Here is a 13,673-nt window from a genome sequence, read left to right as displayed (position 1 = left end):
TGTGTGTGTGTGTGTGTGTGTGTGTGTGTGTGTGTGTGTGTGTGTGTAAATTCCTTGTTTTACCATAGAACCTGGCACCTATCTAGGAACCATTAATTTTCCAAACCCTACACTAAAAAGATAATCCATCCAGAAGAAAGATGTACAAACATGTCACCAAAGGGAACAGAGATGTCACATAAACATTTGGGAAAATGCCATCTTCTGCCACCACAGAAATGCGGTTGAAAACCACCATGAGATCAGCAAGATGGTTCAGTGGATAAAGTGCCTACAAGCCTAATGACCTGAGTTTGATTTCTAGAACCTACACAAAGGTGGGTTTCACAAAGACGGCGAGAGTAGGATAAAAAAAATGATCTCTGTACCTATCCCCCCAACAGACATACACACAGACAGACAGACAGACACACACTGACACACACACAGACACACAGACACACACACAGACAGACACACAGACACACAAACACACACAGAGACACACACATACACAGAGACGCACACACACACACACACACATGCATTTTTAAAGAAAGCCACCATGAGGGGGGCTGGAAAGATGGCTTAGTGGTTAAGAGCAGTGGCTGCTTTTCCAGAGGACCCGGGTTCAATTCCTAGCACCTGTATGGCAGCTCACAGTTGTCTGTAACTCCTGATCTAGGTGATATGAAACCCTCATACAGAAATATGTAGCCAAAACACCAGTGTACATAAAATGAAAATAAATAATTTAAAAGAAAGAAAGAGAGAAAGAAAAAGAAAGCCACCATGAGAAACACTTTATGCCTGAAATAAAAACTAAAACTAATGCCATGCAGATGGGGACCCTGGGCCACATCTACCTGGTTACTGGGAACACAGAGTGTTTTAGCCACTCAGGAGAACAACGTGGCAGATCCTTAGCAAACAGAACACACAGCGACCACATAGCCTGGCAATATCAGTCTTGGGAGTTTGTCCCAGGTGGTTGAAAATGTATGTTCAAACAAAAACTTACTACTAAATATTCATGGTAGCTTTATTTGTAAGAGCCCCAAACTGGAAACAGCCAGATGTCCCTCAGTGGGGGAATGGTGAACCTGAGGGGTGATTCAGAAGGGTGTCCCAGAAATTCCCACCCATGAGAAGAGAGGACCCGGACACTCATCACAACTTAAAGAGTCGGAATTAAGCAGAATGAAAAAGCCAGTCCTGAAAGGTCACATGCCACGTGAGTCTATTTACATAGCAGTTTGAAATGACAGCATATTAGCAATGGAGAGCAGATTAAAAGGCCAAGAATTGGGTGGGGGAAGGGCAGAGGGATGAGAAAGGTGTGGATATGAAAGGTCGACAGAAGGACCTTTTGGGAACAGAGCTGTTGTGTATCTTGATGGTAGTGGTGGATTCACGAATTACAGATGACAATGTTCTAACAGCCAACACACACACACACACACACACACACACGAGCCACTGAAACAACTTGTGTGAGATTGGTGGCGGCATCAATGTCCATGTCATGGGTGTGAGATTGTACTAGTTGGGTTTTGTTTTTAAACAGGGTCTAATTATTTAGAGCTGGCTAGACTGAAATTCACAGAGATCCACCTGCTTCCACCTCCTGAGTGCTGCCTCTGCTTCTTGAGTTCAAGGGTTAAAGGCCTGCACTATATACCCAGCTTGTACTAGGGTTTGGGGTGTTTTGTTTTGTTTTGTTTTGTTTTGTTTTGTCTGTCTGTCTGTCTGTCTGTCTGTCTGAGTCTGAGTTTTCTATATCCCAGGGTAGGCATCAAATTCAGTTTTCTAAGAATGGCCTTGAACTACTGATGCTTCTTCTCCTACCTCCCAGATAGTGAGATTGTTGGTACATGCCACCAGTATGACATTGATGAGTTTTCCCTAGGAAAACTGGGCAAAGTAGACATGGGGTGTGTGCTCTGTTTTTAGAGGCGTGTTTTGCCCAATAAAAGTTTCCTTTGGGGTTGATAAGATGGCTTAATGTGTGAAAGTACTTGAGGTCACCCCTGGGGACTTGAGTTTATCCCCAGGACCCACATGGTAGAAGAACTGAATTTTGGAGATCATCCTCTGCTCCTCTGACCTGAGTACCTGTGCATGTGGGATAGAACAGAGAGGCTGAAGTCAGATGCTTAGGATGTGCTGAGATGAAGGCAGTGATGTAGGCTTCAGGGTTAGAAGCCTGTCCCAGTGGAGACAGAGGGAGAACAGCATCCCCTCATCCCTCTACCTCCCCTGACGGTGGTCCAGCCCGGCAGTACACACTGTTGTCACGAGAGTTTCAGTATCTCGTTGACCCTCGACATCCTACCATGCAGTTCCTCACCCAACACAGGTTCCCTGAAAGCCATGATATCCGTGGACAGTTACCTGGCACACTACTCATGACCTCAGGAAATAACTTCACCTTTGAGGGCCTGTCTGGGAACAGGATGAAGTCAGACTACTGAGGAGCCCAAAGGCGAGACTCTCAATAGCTAGTATAGTCCATGGCCCGAGAGAAGCCCAAATACCAGCCTGGGGGAAGATTAGTAGAGGTGTCCAGTGGGCATATGCTAGCCAACTGGGCGGGATTCATAGCTGAAGGCTGTGGACAGTTCTGACAAGTTTCTATTAAAATACTCAGCAGTTCACCAGGGGTATATCTTAGGCATAAATGTACATGCAAAGTGCATTGATACACATGCACAAGCGTGCAAGTGCACACACACACAAATACCACAAAAGAAAACCAGCACTCTGCCTCATGAATGAAAACAACAGTGAGAAGTTTTCTAAAAGCAACCAGGACACACTGGATGCTGGTGCAGAGGCCACACCTCACTTTGGGCAGTTGGGAGAATCCAGGAAGGCTGGCATTATTTCAGGAAGCTGAGTGCAGAGGGAAGAGGCCCATGGCCAGCCAGGCAGAGACTTGAATCTTGGACCCTTATGTCCTCATTGGGAAATCCTGGACTGAGTACTTGACTACTCTAAATCTCAGTTTCTTCATCTGCAGATAGGGTTCATAGCATGCCCTCCCAGAGTTACAGGAAATACAGGTGAAGTTATAAATACAAAGATAAGCATTCTACCCCCACCATGGCAATTATTGTTAGTTATGGCCCTGAGTTAGGGGTCTTACTGCTTGTGCAGGGCAGCAAGAGGAATCCCCAACCCCTCAGGAACATTGTATCTGGAGATCTAAATAGCCGTGTCCACCTGAACAGAAGGGGTCTGCTGCCTGGGGACTGTATCACCTGCCTCATTTTTATTAAACAGCAAGCAAACTAAAGACAAACCAGCAACAAAACAAACAAAACCCAAAACCCTCTACTCTGTAGAGTCAGAAGTGCAGCTAAGGGTTAGAGTACTTATCCCACCAAATAGAAAGTTCTGGGCCTTGATAGGGGAGGGGTGTCGAGTTTTTCAGAGGCCAGTCTCTGAGACAGATGTGGGGTTAACCTGCACCCGTCCTTCTATAGGGACTGCCTAGATGCATTCTGGCTTACCCAGCACCCACTAGTTGTTTGGTCTATTTCCATCGAATGGGACAGATGGCAGAAAGCAGTGGTGGGTGTTGTGTCGTGCAGGCCCCCAGGGACTGGAGAGCTTTGAGCCCGAGTTCTCTCCCCCCCACCCCGGGCACAGACAGATGTGAGCTAGGTAGATCATCCTGGCAGGGGAGGCTGAGACAGTCACATGTTCCTGAAGGTGGGAGCATGCACATACACACAGGAATGTACATCCCCTCACATGTGCACACGTGTGTGTGCACACATCTCTGGTCCTTACATTCAGAGCAATGCAGCAGCAGAGGATAGAGTTGTGCTGTCCCAGTCTTATGTCTGGAGCCGGCCAACTTGCCAGGACATGAGCTCCGCTCCCCCTTGGCAATGTATTAACTCAGGAATTGACTTAAGCTGTTCTTCAGAATGCTTTTTTTTTTGTTTTGTTTTGTTTTCGTTTTGTTTTGTTGTTTTTCGAGACACGGTTTCTCTGTGCAGCCCTGGCTGTCCTGGAACTCACTCTGTAGACCAGGCTGGCCTTGAACACAGAAATCTGCCTACCTCTGCCTCCCAAGTGCTGGGATTAAAGGCATGCGCCACCACTGCCGGCCTTCAGAATGTCTTCTTAAGTTATATTCAGCAACTAGATAGATAAGGTCCAGGCTAAATGTGTTGGTAAAGGATTTTATCTTTCTAGGAGGTTAGTGATCTGAGACCATGGCACAGAGGAGCTAAGTAACCTGTCTGTGGACACACAGCTGAAATATGAAGGAGTTAGAGCTGTGTCCAGACCTGTCTGATACAGAGCCAGGGCTCACAGATAACAGGGCCAGCCCTGAGCCTTCACTAAGCCTCTGTGGCCAGGCTTTCCAATACCAAATAATGAGGGTCAGTGCTGATGGGCTAGTGGGCTGTTCTATATATTTATGGGGCAGTGGTCATAGCTGCAGTGTAGCATTTCCAGCTTCTTACAGAAGAGCATAGGGGGCTGAACCTATCTGGGGCCCAGGCAGAGGTTATGGGCATATCCTAGTCTCCAGCAGGAAGTTGGAGGCCCAGAGAGGGACAAGTTTGCCCCAGAGGCATGGGGACAGAGCCCTAGCTAGAACTGAGCTTCCTGAGACCACCTCTCTGAGTGCCTGTCTGGAAAGAGGCTTTTCCCACAAGGCCAGGTGAGAGCATGTTACCAGGGAAAAATCTCCTCTTTGTCCCAGAAGTCACCCATAGTCTAGAGGCATGGGAAGGCAGGGGTGATGCTCTCGGTCTAGCCTCATTGAGTGTGAGCGTAGCACAAGCCTGACTGAAGGATAGAGTGCTGAGATATCCCAGAGAGGGAGAACCGAGGGGCAGGCCCCTCTTGGCTGTCCTCCTGCCTGTCAGCTTCCCGTGCTCTGGCTCTGGCACTGTCACATGGCTGCTCTGTGGTGTTCTAGGATGTGGGCTGATCACAGCTGACAGATGCACCTGTTAAAGGGGGGAACATCAGTCAGCTGGGAGCTGGGGGGGGGGCTATGAGTCACCCACGCTGTGCACATGTCCCGCCTGGGGCAGGGCTGGTCAAGGCTGATGCTCTCTCTCCCCTTTCCCTCCTTTGCCTTCTCTATGAAAGCCCTCACAGAGGCCATCTCGGGGAGCCAGCAACTTCCCCTGAGAATCCTAGTGAGGACCAGGAGGCCTAGGGAGCAGAGGGCACTCTTAAGGCCACCCTGGTTTATCCAAACAGCTCTCCACTTTTGGGGAAGATGTGAATAAGAGAAAGGGGCCCGGCTGGGTTGAGCTAGGTTGGTAGAATGCTTGTCTGCTGTGTATGAAGCCCTGGGTTTAAGTACAGCATGAAGTGGCTATGCTGGCACACGCCTGTAATCCCACCGCTCGGGAGGCAGAGGCAGGGGATCAGAAGTTCAAGGATATCCTCTGGTACATAGCAAAGCCTGCTTGGCTATAAGACAGAAAAAGAAAAGGAAGGAAAAGAGGAGGGAGGGAACCTCAAATTCTTTCCTTTTCATGTCTCGATCCACAGCCCAGAAAGGGAAAGTAGGGGTTAATGGATAGCTGCGGCAGAGTCCCCAGTGTCATTAAGTGACAGGCTTAGAAGGCACAAACAGGTCAGCTTCCAGTCAAACCTCTTTGGCTGCCTGGTTAAAGGCATGCCTCTGTTCCCTGGAGTCTGCTCCTGCCACTCTCCACTGGACACTCTCACCCAGAGCTTGGGGTCTGTGCTGTAGAATACAAGACAGGGCTCTGGTCCAGTTCCAGCACTGCTTGCAGTTCAGGACTGGCCTCTGTTCCTTGCCTGTAGAGTAAGAACAACACCAAGTCCTCCTTGGTGGGATGCATGTGGGTAATGGGTTAGAGGGGAGAGTGACCTTGTCTGTGCTCAGTTCTCGCTTTTTGCAAACAGGGCAAACTAAGGTCAGTCTTGCAAGAAACTGGAGATCCTCCCAGAGACAAACTGATCTGGTGTCCACTTTACTCCTCAGAATCTGGATGCTGCTGGCTTGCCCCTCATGACCCGGAGTTAGGCCAGGAGGCCTGGCATTGTGGTCAGTGCCCACTCTGAGCTTTGGTAGAATTAGAATGAAGATGTGTCCACTCTGCAGGGCCAAACGAAAGCCAATAAAGGGATGGCTGGGATATGGAGAGAAGGCAGGGACAGAACTGGGTCAGCTACTGACTATGACAAGTGGGACCATCTCCCACCACTGTCATTGTGGTGCTGGCTTCCATCCTGGGCCAGACTATGCATGGAAATCCAGGGTCAGTCATAAGTATAATGAGTTCCTTGGGTGTCCAGGAGCCAACTGTGGGCACGGTGGAGTTCACAATAGCCAAGAGAACAGCCAAGTTGCCTATGGGACTCTGGCCACTCACTCTGCCCAACTGGTAGGGGAGTGGTGGTTAAGGATCCAGCAGGAATTCTGGGAATTAGAGCCACCAGAGAGAGGTAAAGGGAAGGGGGCTATGCTAGCCCCAGCTAGGAGACAGAGCCAGCTATGTGCACATCTATGCACACATGGCTGTAGAAATCAGTTTGTAGACAAACTGATCTGGTGTCCACTTTACCTCCTCAGAATCTGGATGCTGCTGGCTTCCAGATCTGTGGGCACACAGAGTCATGGTGCTGGGGTCTGTGAGGGAGGGGTATAGTTACAGGGTATATGTGGATCCAGGGTTTGTGGATGCACACAGCTATGCTGCACTCAGTACGCTTGTGAGTCTGGATGTGAGTCTGGGACAGGGGGATGTCCATGCTTCTGCCCTGTCAGTCCAGAGGTTGCTAGGGACATGTGTGACGAGAGAGAAAGTACACCCTGCTCTTGTGCTCAGAGGCTTTGCTCCATCTGTGGATCCTTCACCGTATCCTGGGAAATGGACCAGACAGGAGAGGGATAGGATCCTGGATGCTGAGGTAACATGGCCTGAAACCAGTCTCCAGCCCTCTCTGGGCTGCTCGTCCTCATGGGAGGTGGGCAGGAAGCCATCTTTTGGGAGGAGAGACTGTAAGATGCCAGCCCAATATCTATTCTTTTTTAAAAAAAAAAAAAAAAAGACCTTGATTTCCTTATTTGGGGCATTCAACTGGTCCTGGATTTGGTCCTTTCTCTCCCTGAGCAAGACCATCCCAGATTTGTGGGCAGCATACCGGGCTCCAGGTCAGACTTTCTGAGGGTTCTGAGGGTCAATGCTAAGCAAGGGCACAGCTTATTTTTTATGGCTCCATTCTTACCCTCACCTGGCTACAATTTCTTGAACTTTGTCCCGGGAGCCTCTTTGCTTCTCCTCTCTCTCCATCCCGCCCCCACCCCCCAGCTCCACGGAGGCAGAGATGTTTAAGATCTTATTAGGGGGTCTCAGAGTACTTTAAGAAGAAGGGGGTCTTCATTCATTCGTTGAAGGATTACTTGAAAGCTTTGCTCATTGGCTAGCCCACGCACATAAGACACCTTTTTCCATGCTCCCGTGTCTCGCTAAGGTCTATGAGGCTGGGGTCAGGGTCAGCTACCGCGGCCCCCGCCCCCGCCCCCGCCCCAAGGACCTAACTGAACAGGACCAGCCACGGAGCTAATCTCAAGCTTCTCCTCTGCCCACAGACACCCAGAGCCTCTTCCATCTAAAAGGCTACAGGATTCCAGCCTCCCAGTTAGGAAGCCCTGAACAATTACTTTCCCTTATATGGATCAGCAAGAGTAGGGACCAAGGACCACTGACAATACTCTCTGGTCAAGACCGACACCGGAGCCCCACATTCCCCAAGTCCAGGCAAGTCCTCAGCCCCTCAGCGCCTACCTTGGTCCTCTGCATCTCGGCTGCTGACAGAGTCTGTCACTAATCTTCCCGCTTTGCAGCCCGAGAAAGCCAGACTGCTTGGTCCGGCTGGCAGCTGTCTCATGTTTGCTTGGACCCAGACGCAACTGTCACTGGAGGCTTCTCTCCCGCCCCCTGCCCACTCCTTCCGCCCTCCCTTCCTCCCGGGTCTTAGCTCCACCTCTCTTCCTCTGCCTCTTCCCTCCCCCTCTTATCTACCCCCTCCTTCGCCTCCAACCTGACAACCTCCAGTTTCTTTTTCTCCTGGGCTCCTAGTCCTGGCCTCTCAGCCTATCTGTTACCCTGTCTAGGTTCAGAGTCTGTCCCGGGTTCTCATCTTCCTCTGGTACAGGGTTTGTTCCCACCATTCCCAGTCGAAGGGAAAGAAGGGAGGGTATTCCACCACCAGTCCCTGCGCAGGACAGAGAGGAGCCCTTGGGGTACATCACTAAGGTAACACCTGGGGTCCTTCACCTCTTGTTGCTCTCTCCCTCTCACCTCTGTGCCACCTCTCATAGCCCTTGCAGTATGACAATCTTCCAAGCCAAGTGAGCACTTCACACTTTCCCAGTTTCACTGTCCTTTGACTCCAAGGTTGGGACCAAATTCAGGCATTCAGAGCAACAACAGGACCTCCCCTCGATCTCCTGGAGTAGGACCTGGAGGTGGAAGAAGAGATCAAGGGTCCTGAGCATCCCTGGGAAGCCTCCTTCCTGCCCTATAGGAGACAAGCTCTTGGGCATTTTCTAATGCCCGAGGGAATCCACCAGGAGCCAGGTGCTGAAACCTGCGCCAAGTTTCCCTTTTTGGCGCCTGGAGGAGCCTGCCTGTGCCAGTAGTTCCCATGGAAACAGAGCCCGAGCCATCCCCTCCTTCCCAGAAAGCCCAGGAGCCCTTGCTTGTCCTCTCTACCCTGTCCCACCCCCTTTTTATTCAGTCAGCCAATTAGCTTCAGCTACTAGACCCTCCCGGGCAAAAAACCCTGGGGCTGCTGATTCTGAGGCAGGAAAGCTGTCCCCAGAGGGAAGGTGACAACTCTGCCATCTGCGCAGCAGGACTTCACTCTGGGCAAGGGACTCAGTAGACATAGGACTCTCTGGGAAAGAGGATGACAAGGTCCCCGGAGGCTCCCGGGTCAGGGCTAATCTTCCCAGCTGACTTAGCATTAGGCAAGTTCCCACGTCTTGGAGTAGCACAGTGGGCTTAGGAGAAAAGGGTCATTATCCCAGTCTATGCTAATGATGCAAAACTCAGAAAAGCTGCATCTTCACCTACCCAACAAAGTAGTATATCCAGGCTGTCTTCGCTCAGAGCCAGTTCTGGGGGAACTTTCTACCCACCAGTTACGTGTCCATGATTCAGAGAATCAAGACCTGTCTTTACTCGTGGCATTTTCTGAGAGGCAGGGTCTTCTGAGCACTCCACTCCAAGCCAGTGCCTCTTCCTGTCTCTGCTTGACACCCTTGCTGAGATTTCACTCCTCTGATATGAGTTCCTTGGGAGTAACAGACTATGGCAGAGCTAGCCTAGAACAGAATCCTCCTGTCCTGGGCCTACCATGGAGCCAGTAACCTTCCAAGTCCTACCCAGCAGGTCCCCCTCATAAGACACTTGAATGGGCATCTGTGCCCTGCGAGGAGCCTCAAGTCACTTGACTCCCTTTTCTCAGTTCTCTCAAGGACTTTCCCAGGGCCACAGGCATTTCCAGGGCCCTTCCAGGGTCTCTGGGAGATGGAGAAATGAAAAGGGTTGAAGCAGGGCTCCTCAAGTGGACCTCAGCTTTGTTCTGCCATGCGGGCACAGGCCGAATTCCCTTAAACTCTTGGGATTTGAGAAGACTGGGGGCCTGTTGAACCCAAAAAAGGTTTAGGATGCTGAAGGAGGTCCAGTGTGGTTTGACAACTGTTAGGCTGATGAGTCTCAGCTGTGGCTTCCTCAGGTGGGGTGCAGATTGCAAGAGAAAGAGGGAGGGGTAAGTCCAAGTTTCAGGAGGCTGTTTTCTTCTTTGTATTATAACACCTGAAGACTCAGCCGAGGGTCACTACAGCCAACTGGAGCCCTCCCCTCCTATCTGAGAGAGAAACTCACAAAAACACAACCAAAGACTTTGGAGTCTCCCAAACCCTTCCCAGTTCCTGCTCAAGACCTCTCCATACCAGACTCATGTTTAATTATTTCCTCCCCTGGACTCTCAGACTGAGCTCTGAGGAGCCTCAAGTTTTATGTCTTTACCTCAGGCCATTTCTGTGTCTGAGCCTTGGAGAGCGGGTAGGGACATCTCTCAGGGATTATGCCTCATAGCCTTTACTTGTGAGAGGGCCATCACTGTGTGCTGTCAGGTCTAATCTCATAAGAGCTCCAAAAATGTCTGTTGCCCTAAAAAGCCTTCTTCTGGGAGCTGCAAATCTCAGAAGTGAACATACCTGGAGCTGCAAACACCTGGAGTCCATTCTGTCTTCCTCAGACCCCCTTTTGCCACCAGCTACATGGAAACCTGACAGGCCAGGACCCTTCTTGGGAGGGGAACAGAAGCAGATCTTAGTCACCTCGTGCCACACAGCACACCAGGGGCTCTCTTTTGGTTCACTCCTATTCAGCATACCTGTCCTGACATGGGGGCCGCTGGCCTGGGTGGTCAGCCCTGGCTAAGCTTCTCTCTCTGGGTTTGGTGGAGTTACTGGCTCTCCCTTTTCTGTCGTGGGCAGCTCCAAGGGTCCTCAGGGCCCAATGTCTTAGTTTGCTTTCTGTTGTTGTGATAAACCACAGGCAACTTTTGGGCAGAAAGGGTTTACTTCAGTAAACAGTTTAGCACGGAGGGAGGGCAGGGCAGGAAGGGAAGCAGAGATCACCAAAGAGCACTGCTTCCTGGCTTGCTCAGCCTGCTTTCCTTATGCAGCCAACACCCACCTGCCCAGGGGCGACACTGCCCCCAGTGTACTAGGCCCTTTCACATCAACCATTAATCAATACAATGCCCTACACACTTGCCTCCAGGCCTTCTGATGGAGGCAGTTTCAGCAGTTGGTGGGTCCATCTTTCCAGGTGGCTGTTTTGTGGTTGCGGGTCATGGTTATCAAGGAACTTCCAACACGCAGGGGTAAAGGCACCTGCTCTTGCCTGAAGCCTGTGCCTTTGCCAGGCCTGGAGCAGGGCCAACCAATGTGGCCCCATCCCAACTCTCACTGGAACCCTCATTTGAACCAGTAGCCCTCCCCCAGAGCTACATTTATACAGCTAACAGTGACCCCTAACGAGGGAGAAGGAAGCATCTGGCCCCTGCATTTTAAGAGTCCATGAACCCCACTTGCTCTTGTTTTTTATGTAAAGGAGGCAGGAAGTGGACATGGGTCACAGTAGCTGTGTGGTGCTCAAAGCACATTTGTGGGAGTCGGTTCTCCAGCCACTTGGTCTGAGAGCTCTAGTGCATGTCACCAGGCTTGGCAGTAAGTTCCCTTATCCAACGAGCCATCTTTCTGACCCTCTTGCTCTTTTTTGATGCCTCTTGCCTCTGGCTTTAGTAAAGGGAAGGCACCTCACTTCACCCTCAGGCCTAGCCTCCCTCCCTCAAGTCTCCATTGGCCCTGGCTCCTTGGTAATGCAGATGAGGGCGTGGCTGCCTCATCCCTAAATCCCACATCACCTGTGGGCAGCAGGCAGGTTAGGTCTCACTTCCCATCACTCCAACTCTCCTCACCCAGGTCTACAACGTTATTACTGTCTGTAAGACTGAAGAGTGTGAAGTACTCCACATGGCATAGCTGAGATACTCAGGGAAGGACAAGTTGCAAGGAGTAAAAGCTTTGTTCCATCAAGCTGGCTGTCAGCATCCTAGCTCAGTAACATGTCCAGAAGACGTAAGGAAATGGTTTTGTCTCTTGGACAATAGGGGGAGAGACACGGTCCACTGTCAAAAGTGAGTAGGACTTCAGGCTGGACCCAGGGAATTCCTCTGGGTGTATCTTGCTCACACCCAATCCCTGTGTCTTCCTTTTCTAAACCAAGTAGCTAAATGATTGCCTCTTTCTTGGCTAATTCATAGTGCCTAGCTCACTTCCTGATTTACAGACTTAGCTCAGTGAATAGATGTTTGCTCACACTGCTGCACCCCCTAGCCATGTGGCCCTTGCTTTGTACTCTGAGCTGCCCAGACCTGCTCACCTAGAACCTCAGATGCCCTAACCCACTTGGTACTCCTTTGGCAGAATCTGCCACAGGGCCTTGTGCTGAGTGACCAGGTGGAGCATCTGGCAGAACTGCTAGGGCTCCCAATCTGCCATCCCTCCTGCTACAGAAACATCAAAGGACACCTGACTCAGACTTCCCTGGAGACAGAGCCTCCCTCTCATGTGCTTGCAGGAGCTGGAGACCTGCAAAGAATCCAGAACATGTCCAGGGAGGGTCAGGACCAGGGGACCTGAAACTAACTTAGATGACCCTGAAGCCACCAGGTAACTTCCCGGAGCTTCATCAGGCGCAACCACAGATAAATTTGACCTCCTCAGACAGCACAGTAGTGGCAGATAACTGCCAGTGTGAGAGGTTTCAGTTTCTATACGAAGCAGCTTGAGCCAGGTACCACTGAGCATTTTAAACCAGGAAAGTAGCCATGTTTCCCTCTACGGCTATATCTGTCTCTTTGTCAACTGCCAGCACCACTCCATCCCTGGGTATCTCTGAACAACCCCTATTTCAAACTAGTGTCCCATGGCTGGGTGTTAAACTTGAGGAATAATTCCCAGTTAGACACAACTTATAAAAGAGAATTGTGATGTATGTGCCTTCTGAGCATTTAAAATAATATATATATTATATATATAGTTATATATATTATTGTTTTATATATATTGTTATGTATATATTTATTACATTTATATTTTATAAATATATATTGCTATATATATCATATATATTATAATATAACACACACATATATACATACATGTGTGTGTGTATATGTGTGTGTGTGTGTGTGTGTGTGCATGCTGCAGAGAGCAAACAGGTCTGTAAAGAGCCACAGAGCTGGAAGGGAAGTGTAGCTCATTTAATAGAATGCTTGCTTAATATGAATGAAGTCCTGGGTTTGAATCCCAGCACCATAAAAAAACAGGCATGGTGGGAATGGTGGCTGTGTTCTTATCCCAGAATATGCTAAATATAGCTTTAACTAACACCTGGCTCAAAGCCAAGCCCACTCAAGACAGGTGTGATTTTTCCATGATTTTGGGGTGGGCTTCCCCCTGGGAATGTGGAGTGTTGGCATTGACCTACTTTCCAGGGAACTTTGAGTTGTTTGGCCCCTGCCAAAGTATTAAGGTGACCCTGTTTGCTGCCTCCTGCACCACTGCTAGATGTACACACGTGTCAGGGAAGATGATGTTGTCCGAGGCCTCCAACTACTCTGACAGATTTCAGATACAAGAGTGCCAATACTCAAGCAGCCCTACCATATAGGAGAGACAAGATGAGACGGACAGAAACAAGGGCTACAACAGCCACTAGGAGCAGATCACTAGGGACTCCCATCTACAGGAGAGAATCAAGCTTAAAATAGCTGTGCTTAAATGTGCTCAGGTCTATAGTAGATCAGACGAGCAACTCTGACAGAGAACTGGAAATGATTTTTAATTGCTTTTGTTTCATTTGTTTAAATCCAATCAGTCGCGTTTAAAAATATACAGGGTGTCACTTCCTCACCCCCAAGTTAACAAATGAGTAACAACTGAAAACAAACAAACAACAAAACAAACCCTTCCAACCGCTGGGGGTAGAAAAGCACATCCCAGGATGCCTGTTTGAGAGTATGCTTGCTGGAATCTTTGTACACGGGGTACTACCATCTTTAGTCCTAGCAGCAAAACTGGTGCTGGTACATTCATA

The 13,673-nt window shown here is 49.7% G+C and overlaps 1 protein-coding gene across 3 annotated transcripts in view; it reads right to left on the bottom strand.

The window, feature by feature from the left end:
* Kcnip3 (potassium voltage-gated channel interacting protein 3) overlaps positions 1–7,888 on the bottom strand; it is a 64,744-nt gene extending 56,856 nt beyond the window's left edge. The window contains exon 1 of one of the 3 annotated variants that reach the window (XM_028754545.1): positions 7,779–7,888. In XM_028754545.1, coding sequence (XP_028610378.1) covers positions 7,779–7,793 — 15 coding nt within the window. In that variant the 5' untranslated portion in view covers positions 7,794–7,888. Of the gene's footprint in view, positions 1–5,614; positions 5,672–7,778 lie in introns of those variants that run through there. The other 2 variants (XM_028754537.1, XM_028754548.1) reach the window with 2 other exon arrangements.
* Between the last annotated feature and the right edge of the window lie 5,785 nt (positions 7,889–13,673).

Source organism: Grammomys surdaster, unplaced genomic scaffold (genome assembly GCF_004785775.1).
Source record: "Grammomys surdaster isolate TR1022 unplaced genomic scaffold, NIH_TR_1.0 129, whole genome shotgun sequence".
NCBI classification, from domain to species: Eukaryota; Metazoa; Chordata; class Mammalia; order Rodentia; family Muridae; genus Grammomys; species Grammomys surdaster.
This window is presented reverse-complemented; position numbering and strand designations above follow the sequence as displayed.